At 51.9% G+C, this 13,642-nt stretch overlaps 4 protein-coding genes and 1 pseudogene across 5 annotated transcripts, besides 1 other annotated feature; 4 read left to right on the top strand and 1 right to left on the bottom strand.

Annotated features, from left to right (window-relative positions):
- Positions 1 to 275: 275 nt before the first annotated feature.
- Positions 276 to 1,478, bottom strand: NCS57_00021800 (uncharacterized protein; the record flags this gene model as incomplete). The annotated part of the gene is made up of 1 exon (XM_053050306.1): positions 276 to 1,478. One exon carries the CDS (start codon positions 1,476 to 1,478, stop codon positions 276 to 278), a length of 1,203 nt encoding a protein of 400 aa, XP_052918821.1.
- Positions 1,479 to 1,923: 445 nt separating this feature from the next.
- On the top strand, positions 1,924 to 3,525 carry NCS57_00021700 (uncharacterized protein; the record flags this gene model as incomplete). The annotated part of the gene is made up of 3 exons (XM_053050305.1): positions 1,924 to 2,030; positions 2,082 to 2,856; positions 2,929 to 3,525. 3 exons carry the CDS (start codon positions 1,924 to 1,926, stop codon positions 3,523 to 3,525), a joined length of 1,479 nt encoding a protein of 492 aa, XP_052918820.1.
- A 522-nt stretch (positions 3,526 to 4,047) lies between these two features.
- On the top strand, positions 4,048 to 5,718 carry NCS57_00021600 (uncharacterized protein; the record flags this gene model as incomplete). Its single annotated transcript, XM_053050304.1, has 3 exons — positions 4,048 to 4,163; positions 4,211 to 5,054; positions 5,119 to 5,718. The coding sequence occupies 3 exons, from the start codon at positions 4,048 to 4,050 to the stop codon at positions 5,716 to 5,718; spliced, it is 1,560 nt and encodes a 519-aa protein (XP_052918819.1).
- Positions 5,719 to 6,870: 1,152 nt separating this feature from the next.
- NCS57_00021500 (uncharacterized protein) lies at positions 6,871 to 9,165 on the top strand (the record flags this gene model as incomplete). Its single annotated transcript, XM_053050303.1, has 3 exons — positions 6,871 to 7,096; positions 7,153 to 8,258; positions 8,320 to 9,165. 3 exons carry the CDS (start codon positions 6,871 to 6,873, stop codon positions 9,163 to 9,165), a joined length of 2,178 nt encoding a protein of 725 aa, XP_052918818.1.
- A 500-nt stretch (positions 9,166 to 9,665) lies between these two features.
- NCS57_00021400 lies at positions 9,666 to 11,925 on the top strand (annotated as a pseudogene). Its single transcript has 2 exons — positions 9,666 to 9,755; positions 9,817 to 11,925.
- Positions 9,666 to 11,925: a sequence feature.
- Positions 11,926 to 13,642: the final 1,717 nt, after the last annotated feature.

Here is a 13,642-nt window from a genome sequence, read left to right as displayed (position 1 = left end):
GCCAGATCCGTGTGTTTGACAAAGTCCCCTGGAGAGGCCAGGTCGATTACAGACAACAGGAATGGAGGGAATGGACTCTGGCTAATCCCATCCATGGGGTGTCTCGTGGAGCTGTCAAGAATTCCACAAACCTCAAGTTCATTACCTTTGAGAACGCCGGGCATATGGTACCGGGAGATGATCCTGCAGCTGCATCTTGGCACCTTACTGAATGGCTGCATGGTTGAGATATTGGCCGATTCTATTATAGCTTGGACGTATCTGCTATTGTGTACCTAGGAGGGTTTCTTGACTGTAAAATCCTTGGATAGAAACCCGCTGTCCCCTATTTTGTCTCCGTCCTCGACAAAGTAGGTAGAGAAGCCGGTGTAAAACGCCCGCCCGCCAACCTCGACAACCACTGCCTTGCGAAACCCATTTGGTCCGTTCCATGGAACCTCGTTGATAATTGTTGCTGTGAAAGCACCTGATTCAAAGTGATTTGACGTGAGCGAGTTGTATGCACAAGTCTGCCCAACACCCCTTGCACCCCTTGCGTAGGCCAACGCCATTCGAGCACTCGTTCCGGACCCTGTTGGAGACCTGTCGACCTGGCCATCTCCAAATATGCACATGCCTGATCCTGCCTCAAGAATTCCGGCGGGACGGACTCCAGTTGAAGGATCTTCTAAAAGAACCGCGTAGTAGGCCACACGCGCCATGTGTGCCGGCATTCCAGACTGGTGTATGATTGCTTCGTTGGAGCCAAAGGCATCGCCAATTTTCTTGACACATGAAACAGCGTCTTCCAGGCTGATGCTCTTCAAGCCTGAACCAAATCCGATTTCTCTCAAGTCGATGACGAGGAAGTAGGCACCTCCGTAGCCGATGTCCAACACAACTGAGGATCTCTCTCCAAGTTGTGGCCAGCGGCAGTGAGCAGGGATGGGCACTTCCAGGCCGAGACAGACTGGGTACGCTGGAGTTGACAGGAATCGGATAGGTCGGCTTTGATCGCACCGAGAGTCGTCGGTTACCGGTACAATGACTGTCACTACGCCACATGGAGCATGTAGCTTGATATGGACGGTCTTTTCGTTTTCATCGACAGTCAACTTGTGTCTGTTCGGAAAGATGGAAGTGTCTTGTGTGTCAACGAGAAACCTTGCAAGTGCAATGGTCGCATGGCCGCACATAGGGGAGTACCCATAGCTATGGCAGAAAAGGACTCCAATGTGGGCGTCTCCGGATCTGATCAACTCGGTATCACGGCGGATAATCGCGCCGTACATGTCCTTGTGTCCACGAGGCTCGAGCAAGAGCCTCTTCCGGTAGTCGTCATGCTCTCTGAGTGCTTGCTCTCGCTGCTCGAGAAGGGTCCCGGAAAGATGAGGGTACCCATGGTAGACGATCCGGGCAGGCTCGCCGGTGACGTGCAGCTCGACACATCTGAGCACCTTGGAGGCTGGAATGACACCATGGCTGATGAGGCTCTCCATCTCCTGCCAAGGAAGTTTGTCTGATTGCAAAATGAACTGAAAGACTTGACAAGAAACCGAGTAACTGCCTGGAGATGGCGCAGAGCCTCCGTACCACACAGGCTCTCCGGCTCTAGCACGGCCAAAGGCCAACGACCTCGGGCAACGAGCTGTGACACAGAAGCAGGGTCAGCTCACCCAATTGCTGTAGCGTCGACGTCGTGGGCCGTCCGTATCCGTTCACTTGAATTGGTTTAGCGGACGGCTAGATCCCTGCCACGCAACTGATTCATCCATGGGACTCCCTACCAAGACCTAAACGACCGGGATGGGCGGCCTTGGATGATGATGCGATAAGGGAATGTCTTGATGAATAGGCGGTTGTGTTTTGTCATGGTGGTGCTGCTCCCGCACTGACGAGGCACGAATTCAACTCAACAGTTTGGATATCCAGACAACCATCACCATGAGAGAGCAGCGTCCTACTGGGACTAATGGTGAAGCAAACTCCCGTATCGCAAATCCTGAATCGCGGTCGAGAGTCGTATGCATCTCTTGCTGCATTTTGAACACGTAAGTTAGCGAACCTGAGATATGAATGACATATCTTGACGCCTTTTTCAGCTTACTAGGAGGCAGTATTAATGTCTACTCCTTGTATGGACCTCGCTTTACCCGAGACTTGCATCTGGATCAATACCATGTCAACACCATCTCAACTACGGCCATGATGTCTCTGTACATCTTGGTTCCTGTATGGGGACGCATCTGCCAGCTCACATCGCCACGCCTGCTCTCCTTCATTGCCGGTATCTTGTTTGGAACCAGCTACCTGGCGATTGCATCATTGTTCATAACCCACCACATATCTACTCTTGACCATCCAAGGCCAGCCTTTCTCACTCTGTTACTAGCGTATATATGCATCGGCGCTGCTACGAGTTCTGTTCTGATGAGTTCAATCATTGCATGCACGCAGACGCTTGAGAAGTCACCTTACAAGGGGTTTCTGAGCGCTGTGCCGATCGCCTGTTTCGGTCTCAGCGGGATACTCGAGAGCAAAGTGGCAGTTCGGCTCTTTTGTCTCCCCAACAAGGACATAGACTTGGCCAGCTTCTCTTCATTTCTCGCCATCGCGCTGTTTTCCACCGGAATGCTAGGAGCCTGGGGTCTGAAGTCGCCCGATGAAGTGTTGGACATTCGAGGGCATCTCCAGAACTCTGAGGAGAGACAAACTGCGAGCTACGGAGCTATTGAACCGCAGCAGCTTGAAGGAAACGTGCCAACACCAGACCGAGATACTCACTTCCCTACAGCTTTACCGAAGGACCCCTTGCTATGGTGGCTTTCGGTCGCCAACCTCCTCATCGTAGGCCCGACTGAGGTGTACAACTTGAATGTGAGTTACCTCACAAAGTTTCATCTGCTGAAGAGTGGAACAAAACTGACATGTTGTGCGCGTTCACTATAGCTAGGGACACTTCTCCAATCCATAACAGGCACTGACTCTGTTGCGAACCAAATATCACACCATGTTGCTCTTCTCGCCATTGTGTCAACTGTTGCACGGTTAAGCGCTGGTGCTTTGTCAGATTGCCTCCAGAGGGAGAGTAGCTCGACGGCCGAAGAGCAGAAATACAATTTGGTCTCCTCTCCCTTCGTCCTATTTCTAGCTCCTGCAGCATTTGATGTCCTCGGCTTCTTGACACTTGGAACGACGGTGGCCAGGTTCCCCAAAGCCATATCTCTGACGTCTGCTTCGGTTGGTCTAAGCTACGCCAGCAGCCTGTCTCTTCTCCCAGTCACGCTCTCGATCTGGGGAACATCACAGTTTCCCCTTGCATGGGGCATCATATCTCTGGCGCCGGCAATGGGAATTGGGGCATTCGGTTACCTGTACTCGGTCGCTTACCAGCATGGAATGGAGAGGGGCGGTGGAGTGGCCGGATTCTGTGTTGGCGCGTTGTGCTATACACCGTGGGCCATAATCTGTGCCCTGGCAGTAGGAATGTCTATCGTCTGCGTTTTGATGGCTTGGTTGATCTTGTCTAACAGGAGGCACCGGTAACTGGACTGGACAGCTGCAGGGGTGTCCTACGATGATAATAGATTTCTCTAAAGTTAGACCTCCCAACACAATTACACAAGGTTGATAGTATCGCATAACACATGCCGGTTCCTTCGATGAGTCTCGACAAGGGAACGGAATCGACAGTGATTCCATTGCTGCCGCTCAATATTGGACCCATTGATCATTGTTTATCTTTAGCTCAAAGATATTTCTACCTGTCTCCAAGCTTCTCCGCTCCTGTCCCCGACCTATGGAATCGGGCTACGCCCCGGTCCTCCGGACCTGATGACTGGATTAGGCAAGACGATGCACAAGACCAAGACACGAAACAGGCCGATCTTGGTAAAGAGAAGGCGAGTAAGATACTCCGCACTCTTACGATAGCAGGCTCGTGCCGACTGTTGCTGAGCTGCCGTTTTCTCGAGATGTGCTAACCCAGTTACTGCTACATCCTTTAAATGACCGGCGAGTGTTATCGACTTTCTTTCCCCACTCAACTAGGACCTACTTATCTACCGAATGCTCAGACTAGGAACTGGAGAAGACCTAGGAGGCATCGTCGCTGTCATTTCACCCGCCATGGCTTCCAACCAACTGCTTCAGACCGTGAGCTTTACCTGTTCAATACTCAACTCGTAAGCCCTCATTCCAACATGCTCCAGCACATATTGACATACCCAAGCCTTATCGCCGGATGCATGTCAACAATCCCTATCTACGGTCCACGGCTGATTCTAGACATCGGGTATACGCAGGCTCAGCTCAATGCTGTCATTACAGTTGCAATGATCTCTGCATATCTCATGTCTCCCGTCGGCGGCTACTTGTGTCAGCAACTATCGCCGCGGGTCTTGTCTCTGATCTGTGGAGCCCTGCTAGGCGGAGGGTATCTTCTGACGGCGTCGGTATTCTTCGTTTCCCATCGCCCCAACGTCGAGGCAGTCGGATCCTCGTTCTGGAAGGTTCTGTTTGCCCACTTCATGATTGGGAGCGGTACCAGTTCAATCCAGCTCAGTGCTCTTGATGCCTGTGCCAAGAACTTGCTACAGAGCCGCTACAAGGGCATGTTGATGTCTGTTCCAGCGACAGCTGTTGGAGTGGGTGGCATTGCACTCAGCCAGATGGCCTCTCACCTTTTCATGACGAATCAAGACCCTGGCTCTGCTCCTCATCTAGATGCGGCAAGGTTCCTTGTTCTATTATCCTCGCTGGCGATGGTTGTTGGGCTAATCAGCGCCGTTGGACTAGTCGTTGTCCAGAAGGAGGTCGCCATGTCTCCGGTTCTCATCATTCAAGTAGAAGACAGTCACGAAACCGATGATCTCATCCCCAAGCACCAAGCGGCGGCGACTTATGGAACGATCGACGAAGGGGACGCTTCCACGTCAGCGAGCACTGATGCCTCGAACCCCGGGCAGCAAGCATGCAAAGAGTGTGAAAACCCTTTCTTCCGGGACCAAGCGTTGTGGTGGTTCATGGGTGGAATGGCCCTTCTCCCAGGCACCATAGCAGTCTACCTAAATAACGTACGCGTGGCTAATGCGCTCAACCATCTTGAAACTTGTTAATGGACTGACCGGTTGACTATAGCTCGGGACTATCACTGCGGCCATGAGCGACGACTCGACTGACCAAGGTTCTCAAGTTGTCCAGCAAATCACCATCTTGTCCACCGTGGCCACCGTGGCACGCCTTACGCTAGGCGTTATCTCTGACCGTGCGGCTCCAGCTCCGGAACTGCCTCTCGGCCAGACCTCAGTCTACCGGACGAGGTTCATCGTTCTCGTCGTTCCCGCAATCCTCGTCTCGATTGGATACCTGCTTCTCGCCACACCGCTAGCTCGGTCGCAGTACTCGAACGTTGCTCTTCATCTCTGTAGTGCCTTGCTGGGACTTGGATATGGCTGCAACTCTGCTGCCATGCCTGTCGTCGCTCAGGCATGGGGCCCGGAGAGCTTTTCCATCATCTGCAGCTGGATTGGCCTCTCTCCAGCTCCCGCCATTGCGGTCTGGGGCTGGCTGTATTCGTTCCTCTACGAGTGGGCACTCGATACTACAAGGTCAAGTCAGTGTCATGAGTGGAGCTGCTACGGTATATGGGCGTTGGCCTCTTCGGCGACAGCTATCTGTGCCGCATTTGCATGGGCGATGTCGTGTGCTCAACTTCGGAGCAGGGGAATAAACGTGTAGATAAGATGATCAGCTGTAGAGTCTGCGAGGGAATGGCAGTGCCTTGGGTACTTGAACAACGTGATTATACGAGGCGAATGGCCATTTGTCTTGTATCACTTGGCTGCCTTTCAAGTATGCTCTTTCTATCAAAAGATTTACCCTTTTCACAGCATTTTATGGCTGCCGCCAGAATGGTTATTGATATTTGAGTTACGGTATTTTACGGTATTAGATTTTGACGCCTTGCTATAGGGGTCGATGATGGCTTTCTTTGGAGGTGTCATTGAGACCAACAGCCGTGGACATCGGAAGCGAAGGCTACACTTTCCTTCAGAGATGCGACATCGGGCGGGAGGGTGCTTGCATCCAGCCCACCAGGCACAGGTCTCAAGGATTAGAATTGTTGAAAAGTGGTTTTCTTCTCCATTAGCCTGCGGATTCTGGACCTGATAGCCCTGGAGGTTATGATAGCCAGTACGTATCTTTTCTTGAAGCCATGATTTGCCCATTTGTTAACAGGGAACTTGAAGATCAGTGGCAGGAAAATAGGGGTATACAGCCTACCTGCGCATGTACTATGAAAAGGAGGTATAGGTACGTATACGTTAGTATCTGAATAACATTTCTAATCCTTGCAACCTGTAAACCCGGGGGAACTCCCTGATGGTTCGATTGGGTTTGCGGGGAAGAACAGGTTCCGTTGGTTGGCTCACGCTTCTCTATCTATCATGTACTATCAAGCGAGTACTATCTCGAAAGAGATAACCATTGTTTTCCTGTGGGGAGACTCTAGTCCGTATTGAGTGCGTGGATGCGGTTACCCTATTATGTGCTGCGTCTTTATCTCACTTGGCCACATGTGGAATAACTTCAATAGACTAGTTAAAGAGTGCCTGGGGGTTGGTTCGCCTTTTGCCCCCTGTCTCGGTTATCGCTGGCTGAGGTTTTGGTGATTGGTAGCTTTCTGAGCGATTGCCGAGTTGGCTCAAGCCTCTAGAGACTCTATCACCAATCTATTTCTATCATCAGACGACCAAGTGTGATGTGTCTATATAAATTACTTCGTTGAAACCTCCGCTGGTCCCCACCAGAGTTGTGCCAAAGAGGGTTTCTAAGGCGCCGATAACCTCCGGTTCAAAAATTTCAATCAATCTTTCAACAATTCCGGCCATGGAGAAGGTCAAGGCCTCGGAGGCAGTTGCTCAGTCTCCAGCAGACGCTGAGAAGCCAGACTCGACCCATGACTTTGCTGTTGGGGAGATTGACGGTGAAGAGTACTACAGGCCTTTCCCGCCTCATCCAGACTTGCCGATCGAGACAAGCCCTTTAACTCTTCGTGCTGTCCTCATCGGATGGTCCCTGGGCGCCCTAGTCAATGCGAGCAATGTCTATCTCGGTATGTGCTCCGTGATTCCTCATCCACATGTGACAATGTGCCAACACGAATGCCAGGTCTCAAGCTCGGCACTGCCAACGATGCCAACATGTTTGCGGCGTTCCTTGGCTACCCAATTTCTCAAGCCCTAATCAGGGCATCCGTACCCTTTCTCAGCGGCGACTTTGGTCCCCAGGAGCACTCCATCATCCAGACCATCGCCATGGCGACTGGTGGTCTCAGCACACTCTTCATCACCTCCGTCCCAGCCATGTTCCAGTCCAACTTTTTCCCCGACGAGGTATCCCACAGCTACGGGAAACTAGCCGCCTTGACCGCTTCAGCCGGTCTCTTTGGCTCCGTCATGGCGGTTCCTATGTACAAGCTCTTCATTCTAGATCTTGCTAGAGATCTTCAGCTCAAGTTTCCATCCGCACTTGCGATTGCGACGACGATCCGCGAATTCCACCTCAGCGGCAACAATGCCAGGAACAACGGAGTTAAAGCTCTTCTGATCGCTTTTGTGGTGTGCTTCTGCTATATTGTAGGATCGTCCTATGCTCCCGGGATCCTTCTTCACTGGTTCATTACCTGGTGGTTCTATGTCTGGGGCGCCAAGGGGGCCATCTTTGCTTCCAACTGGGGCTGGGTTCAGATCTACTGGAGCCCCGCTATGATGGGCTATGGAATCATTATCGGGCTCAACCTCGCTTTGTCTTGGATGCTCGGTTATGTCGTTCTATGGGGGGTCATTGGTCCTATCTTGGAGGCCAAGGGGATTGCCTCTGGCATCGCCTTTGACCCTGAAGAGCCTGATCTTATGACATACATGTCATTGAACCTTCAGGATCCCATCAACAACCCATCGCCTCGGTATTGGATGCTGTGGCCTTCAGTGTTTGTCATGCTCTGCGCAAGCATCACTGACATCGCGTGCCAATGGAGAAGCTGGGTCCGTCTTGCAACGCTCATCTGGGTTTATGCTGCCAAAGGAGGGAACCGCGTCGTGCTTCTACTCCGGGGCAGAGAGAGTGAATTTCTGGAACGCCAAGCTGAGAAGCACGTCGGATCTCCAGCCCTCCCTGATCCCTCTACCCCGGAACAGAAGACAAAGTGGTGGGAGTTCTGGCCGTCTCTGACCGCCGGCGCGCTTCTTGCTTGTCTCATCATGACTTTACATTACGTGAGTTGTAGAGTTTTTAGCTATCTTTGGAGTGGTTATTCTCTAACAGAATCATTTGCAGGACCTGAATGGAGGGATTGCAGTTCTCGTTCTTCTTCTGGCTGCAATTCTAGGCATGTTTGTGGTGCAGGTCAATGGCCAAGCATCACTGGCTCCCGTTGGGCCTGCTGCTTATATCTCCCAACTTGTAGTTGGCAGTATTCTGCGCAGCACCACAGATAACACGTCATCTGCTACTTTCGGATGCCTCGTGGCCGGTGCCATCGTCAGCCAGGCTGCTATGCAAGCTGGTGAGCTGACAACGGATTTCAAGGTGGGATACTTCACCGGCACGCCTCCCCGATACCAATTTTATGGCCAACTTCTGGGCATCATACCTGCAATCTTTCTCTCGCCTACTCTGTACATCGTCTTCGCCAAGGCATATCCGTGTATCAATGATCTGGCTCAAGCAGCAACCTGTGGCCTAGCCGCTCCAGCCGCACAGGGGTATCGAGTTATCGCTCTGGCAATCACCAGCCCTCAAATATTAATCCCCCGGAGCTCCTGGGTCTTTACAATCTGTGCTTGTGTGTTTACCATTGGCGTCCACATCATTCGGCACTGGGCTACCAAAACCGGCAGAACTACGCTCAGCGCCTGGATCCCCAACATGCTGATGGTAGGCATTGCTGGAATTCTCCCAGTCACCGGATACGGCGTGGCTGTTGCTATCGGTGGTACCGTTGGTTTCGTGTGGCAGAAGCGGAACCCGGCTAGCTTTGGGCGTATTGGATTCGCTGTGGCTGCGGGCATGATCGGGGGAGAGTCTCTAGCAGGGTTGCTGATAGCTGTCTTGAATATCGCCAGAGTGGGAGGGACTGCGTTTTACGGGACTACTTTGGGATGCCCTGGGGGAAGCTGTTAGTCGTTTCGAGCGTGCTGTATAGTGGTCTTCGGCTCAATCTATCTCACGGGGAATGACATGCGAGATAGCCCTGTAGCTAACAAGCCATATACTTAGTCAACAGATCTATCTATTGGGCGTAATTGAATAACAGCATTACATTCAATGTGCACGGAATGAGACAACCAGGACTTGTGACAACTAGAACGAATGACCTAAAGTATAGCCATATGCGTTTAAAGTCTATCCTCAACATGTACGGGCAGTGTCCTCAAGTTACCCATTGAAGTCATGTTCTTCGGGTGACCTGCACGTGACGGATTGGCGGGTGGTCTAATATTTCTGACGGATCTGCGCAGGGGTGGTTTTCTCCTCTTCCACGTTCACATCCCCCCACACTCACTCACATCTCCTCCGTCTCACTGGATATTCAACTACCTGAAGTGCCTTCTGCTCCGCGGAAGTCGCCTCTATGTCGCCTCGCCCACTTAACGGCTAACACTCGTCGAAGTTGATCCAACATGTATGGGCCAGTTCCGCCACGAAGAAAGAAAACGAACATTGTCCGCAGTAGAAACGGCTGTGTGTCCTGTAAGCGGCAGCGGAGAAAGGTTAGCTTCCTCGACCATCGAGTTTCAACATCCTTAAGGCTCATTGACGCTTCGAATCTAGTGTGATGAGACGAGGCCCTCCTGTCGCCAGTGCACAGAACGTGGAGGCCGATGCGGCGGATATAAGCAACACCTCCGCTTTGTTGAGCTTGAACCGATAAACACAGGCGTGAACTGGCGTGCAAAGGTTATTACACCGTCGGGTATTGTTACGCACCACTCACATCCTGCAGAAAATACCAGTCGGGGCTTGCCGCCTCCGGCCATGCCGATCTTGTCCGACAAGGCTTCTAACGCAAGCCATGACTTCTCGCCGGAAGATGGTGAAGGGGATATTCCCTTCCAAACTAGCAGGCCAGCCGTGTCTTCGGAAGACAGTGTTCCTGCCTCACATACAAGTCCACCTGATCGAGGCCTTTGGGGAGCCATTGAAGCCATGCTGGAGTCTAGTACTTCTCAGTGGCTGGCTGATATCGAATACCCGGCACTCGATTCACAAAGCATTCAAGGCTCAGCTCAACCCCCGAACTTCCCTATCTTGGAATTTGATGCCTCTGTAACCACCGCCGGGACGGATGAGCCGAACTTTCAAGCAACACCACCTCTTTCCAGCCCTGAAGGATACTTGGTTGCATCACCAGCAGCAAGCCATAACCGTGCATCCACCGTTGATGTACGACAGGCTCACGATGAGTCAGCACTGGATACTTCTCTTGTTGCCGGATGCCAGGCAGAGGTTCTTTTCTCTCCTAGAGCCTCGGCAACTCATTCACAGTCAGCCCCTGAAAGCTCGTGCCACGATATGGGTCACAGCGAGATCATCCGGCACGCAGTGAACCACGCGGCCAGGTCGATATCTTCTCCCTCAGGTGAAGGAGATATCGTTCATGACTTCGAACATCGCCAGTACTATGCTCATTTTAGGACACACGTGATCCAACTTCTCCCAGAGTCACTGCAGCAAGTCGTCATTCTCCTGGAAATAGACCATCCAGCCACTTGCGCTATTCTGGCGCTCTCAGCAGCTAACCTCTCGCGCTTGCAGTCGTTCAATTCCAATACATCTTCTCAAGCAAAGCCGTTGCTACATGAGAAGAGCCACCTCGCGAATGCTGCCTTGCTATACACCCGAGCAATAGAGAAGCTGAGGACTGAGTGTCTCAACATCAAAGACGCCCTCACGATAATCATGGTCTTGGTCTACTACGAGATGGAAATAGGGACCGTCCAGGGACAATGGTACCACGTTGCCGGTCTTGATACCTTGATGCTAGCTCATGCTATTGATCTTAGCAGCACTTCAAAGGGCTGCCTGCTACTTCGGACGTGGGTCATTCTAAGATCGAGAGCGTCCTTTTTCCGTCTCCCTCTGCTCCTGGACATGGAGTACGAGAAGGGGAAGCAGCTCCAGACACTTGCGGCATACTCTAGCGTAGACACGGAATCTATTTACTCAGCCATCTCCCAGGGCTGGAGCCTGGGCTTCCGTCTACTGCTCACAAAATGCATTAGGTTGGGGTACGAGGATGCAAAAACGGCATTGCAGAAGGTGGCCGTCTGGTTTGGTTCAGTCCGTGGAACGCCAGACGTTCTCCTGCCTCGAGTAGCCAGTAATCCAACGTCTAATCTAGGCATCTACGAAAGGCTTGGAGAACTTTGTCGACAACTCAATGAACACTCCGCCAAGATCGACAAGGTTGCTGACCAACAATCTTCAGCAAGGTCAAGTCCAGGGACCCTGCTCACCAAGCATGGGGTTGAGTCCATTCACTTCCCCTCACACTCAGCCGCCATGGCTCAGGCATACTTCAAATTAGCCCAGCTACTCTGCGACGAGACGTCCCTCACAGACCTGACCGAAACACCTGCACCCACAATCAAGGACCCGATCAACCCCCGTCTCCGAGCCATCCTAGGAATAGCAGAGGGACTTGACCCCGCGGAGTGCGTCTACAGAAACACGCTCAGCCTTGGCATAAGCATCGTGGTTCTCATGGCAGCCATGCGTGCACCGCATCCTCTCGCCTTGGAGTATCTACTAGAAGTGTTGCTGCCGCGCCTTAAAGCCGTTGGTCACCACTGGGAGGATTCTGGATACCCGTTAGTGCATTGTCAGTTGGTTGCGACCATCATGGCTTCCGGGCTGAGGAACGGACGGAAAGTTTTCTTGGTGTCACCCGTGGGGGATGAATCTTTAGAGAAGGAATTCTTTTTTACCGGAGGTTTGGAAAAGGGGTTGCACACAGTCGTAGGGAGGAATTGCAATGGACGCCTGTTTAGCGAATGCATAAAGGCTAGATACTAGATTTTTTTAGATATTTTCTAACTTTTTAAAAAATAAGATTAATATCATAGTATATAAAAACTTATAATAATTTATAAAATAACTAAGTAATAGCTAATTTTTTAAGCCCTCTTGTTAACCGTAGCACCCGATGTCAAGGCGCGAAAGGACCCGCAGTTAGTACCCATTGTCAAGGTCTTTTTCTCAACTGGCAATATCTGTTACCGCCTCGTCGACTCGTCTTCGTGTTACGATGGCCTCGTTCCCGAGAGACAACTCGACAGAGCAGTCACAGCCCTGGATACAGGCCCTCTCTGACCTGCACCTCGAGTTCGGGCAGCAGTATTCCTCCTACAGCTTCCCCGCGACAGCGCCTTATCTGCTCCTAGGGGGAGACGTAGGGCGGTTGATCGACTACGATGGATACCTAGGTTTCATGGAGAAGCAGGCTTCCCGGTTTGAGAGAGTGTTTTTGGTGCTGGGCAACCATGAATTCTACGGCCTGGACTATGAAGCTGGGGTTGACATGGCTAAACATCTCGTGTCTGAGGCTTCTCTGGCCGGCAGGGTTGTTCTGCTACATAGAACCAGATGGGATGACCCCAAGTCTGAGATTACGATACTTGGTTGCACGCTGTGGTCTGCGATTCCACAACAGGCGTATGATGTCGTGCAATCCAGGGTCAAGGATTTTAAAAACATCAACGAGTGGAGCGTCGAGAAGCACAACACGCTTCACGCAGAGGAGTACCTCTGGCTTCGTGAGCAGGTCGCACATGCAAGCACAAGACAGATACTGGTGGCGACACACCATGCACCGCGGGTCGAGGGCACGTCGAGGCCGCAGCACGTCGGGAACCCGTGGACGTGCGCGTTTGCGACCGACTTGATGGATCAAACGTGGGACGGTGTTAGGATCTGGGTTTTTGGGCATACGCATTACTCGACCGAGGTTGTGCTTGGGAGCGGGATAAGATTGTTGGCGAACCAGAGGGGGTATGTGATGCCGGAGAGTGAGGGATCAAGAGGGAAGAGTGGTGATGGACATGTTTTTGACGATGGTTTGGTTATTTCCACATCTTGGGAGGTTGAGAGGAGCAAGTGAAATCATGGATAGACGTGGTGGCTCCGGAGTTGAGGTTTGACATGGGATATCGCGGGATCAAGTCGAGTGCATGATAATGACGACAACTGAGCAACGGCCTCTGTTTGGCCAATGGCTCACAGCCCAGATCTAGCAGCTGTTGGCCGATATGATCTGAGATGAGCCAGGGTCCAAAGTGTGGGTTGCATTTGTCAGGGCCACGAGGCGTCCCGAGCTTGGCTGTCGGCAAAAGAAACGAGGCCGACAGAGAAGTGAGTGAGCAAGGCAATTGTATGCGGTAATTGGGTTAAGCTGAGGGTAGATCATCATTATCAGCTTCTTCTATCCAAGCATTGAGCCAATTGACCGCTGTCTTGAAGTTAGGTGCGTGATAAAACATCAAGGCTCGCTAGCTCGGTCGTAGAGCCTGAGAGGCCGGGGGGAAGGGGGTTTGCTTATCAGGCACCAACCATTGGCCGAGCCGGCAATAAGAAGCAAGAGAGACAAAAACAAGCACGC

The sequence above is a fragment of the Fusarium keratoplasticum genome, chromosome 1 (genome assembly GCF_025433545.1).
Source record: "Fusarium keratoplasticum isolate Fu6.1 chromosome 1, whole genome shotgun sequence".
Classification (NCBI taxonomy): Eukaryota; Fungi; Ascomycota; class Sordariomycetes; order Hypocreales; family Nectriaceae; genus Fusarium; species Fusarium keratoplasticum.
The sequence above is the reverse complement of the archived record's forward strand: the minus strand, read 5'-3'. Positions and strand labels throughout refer to the sequence as shown.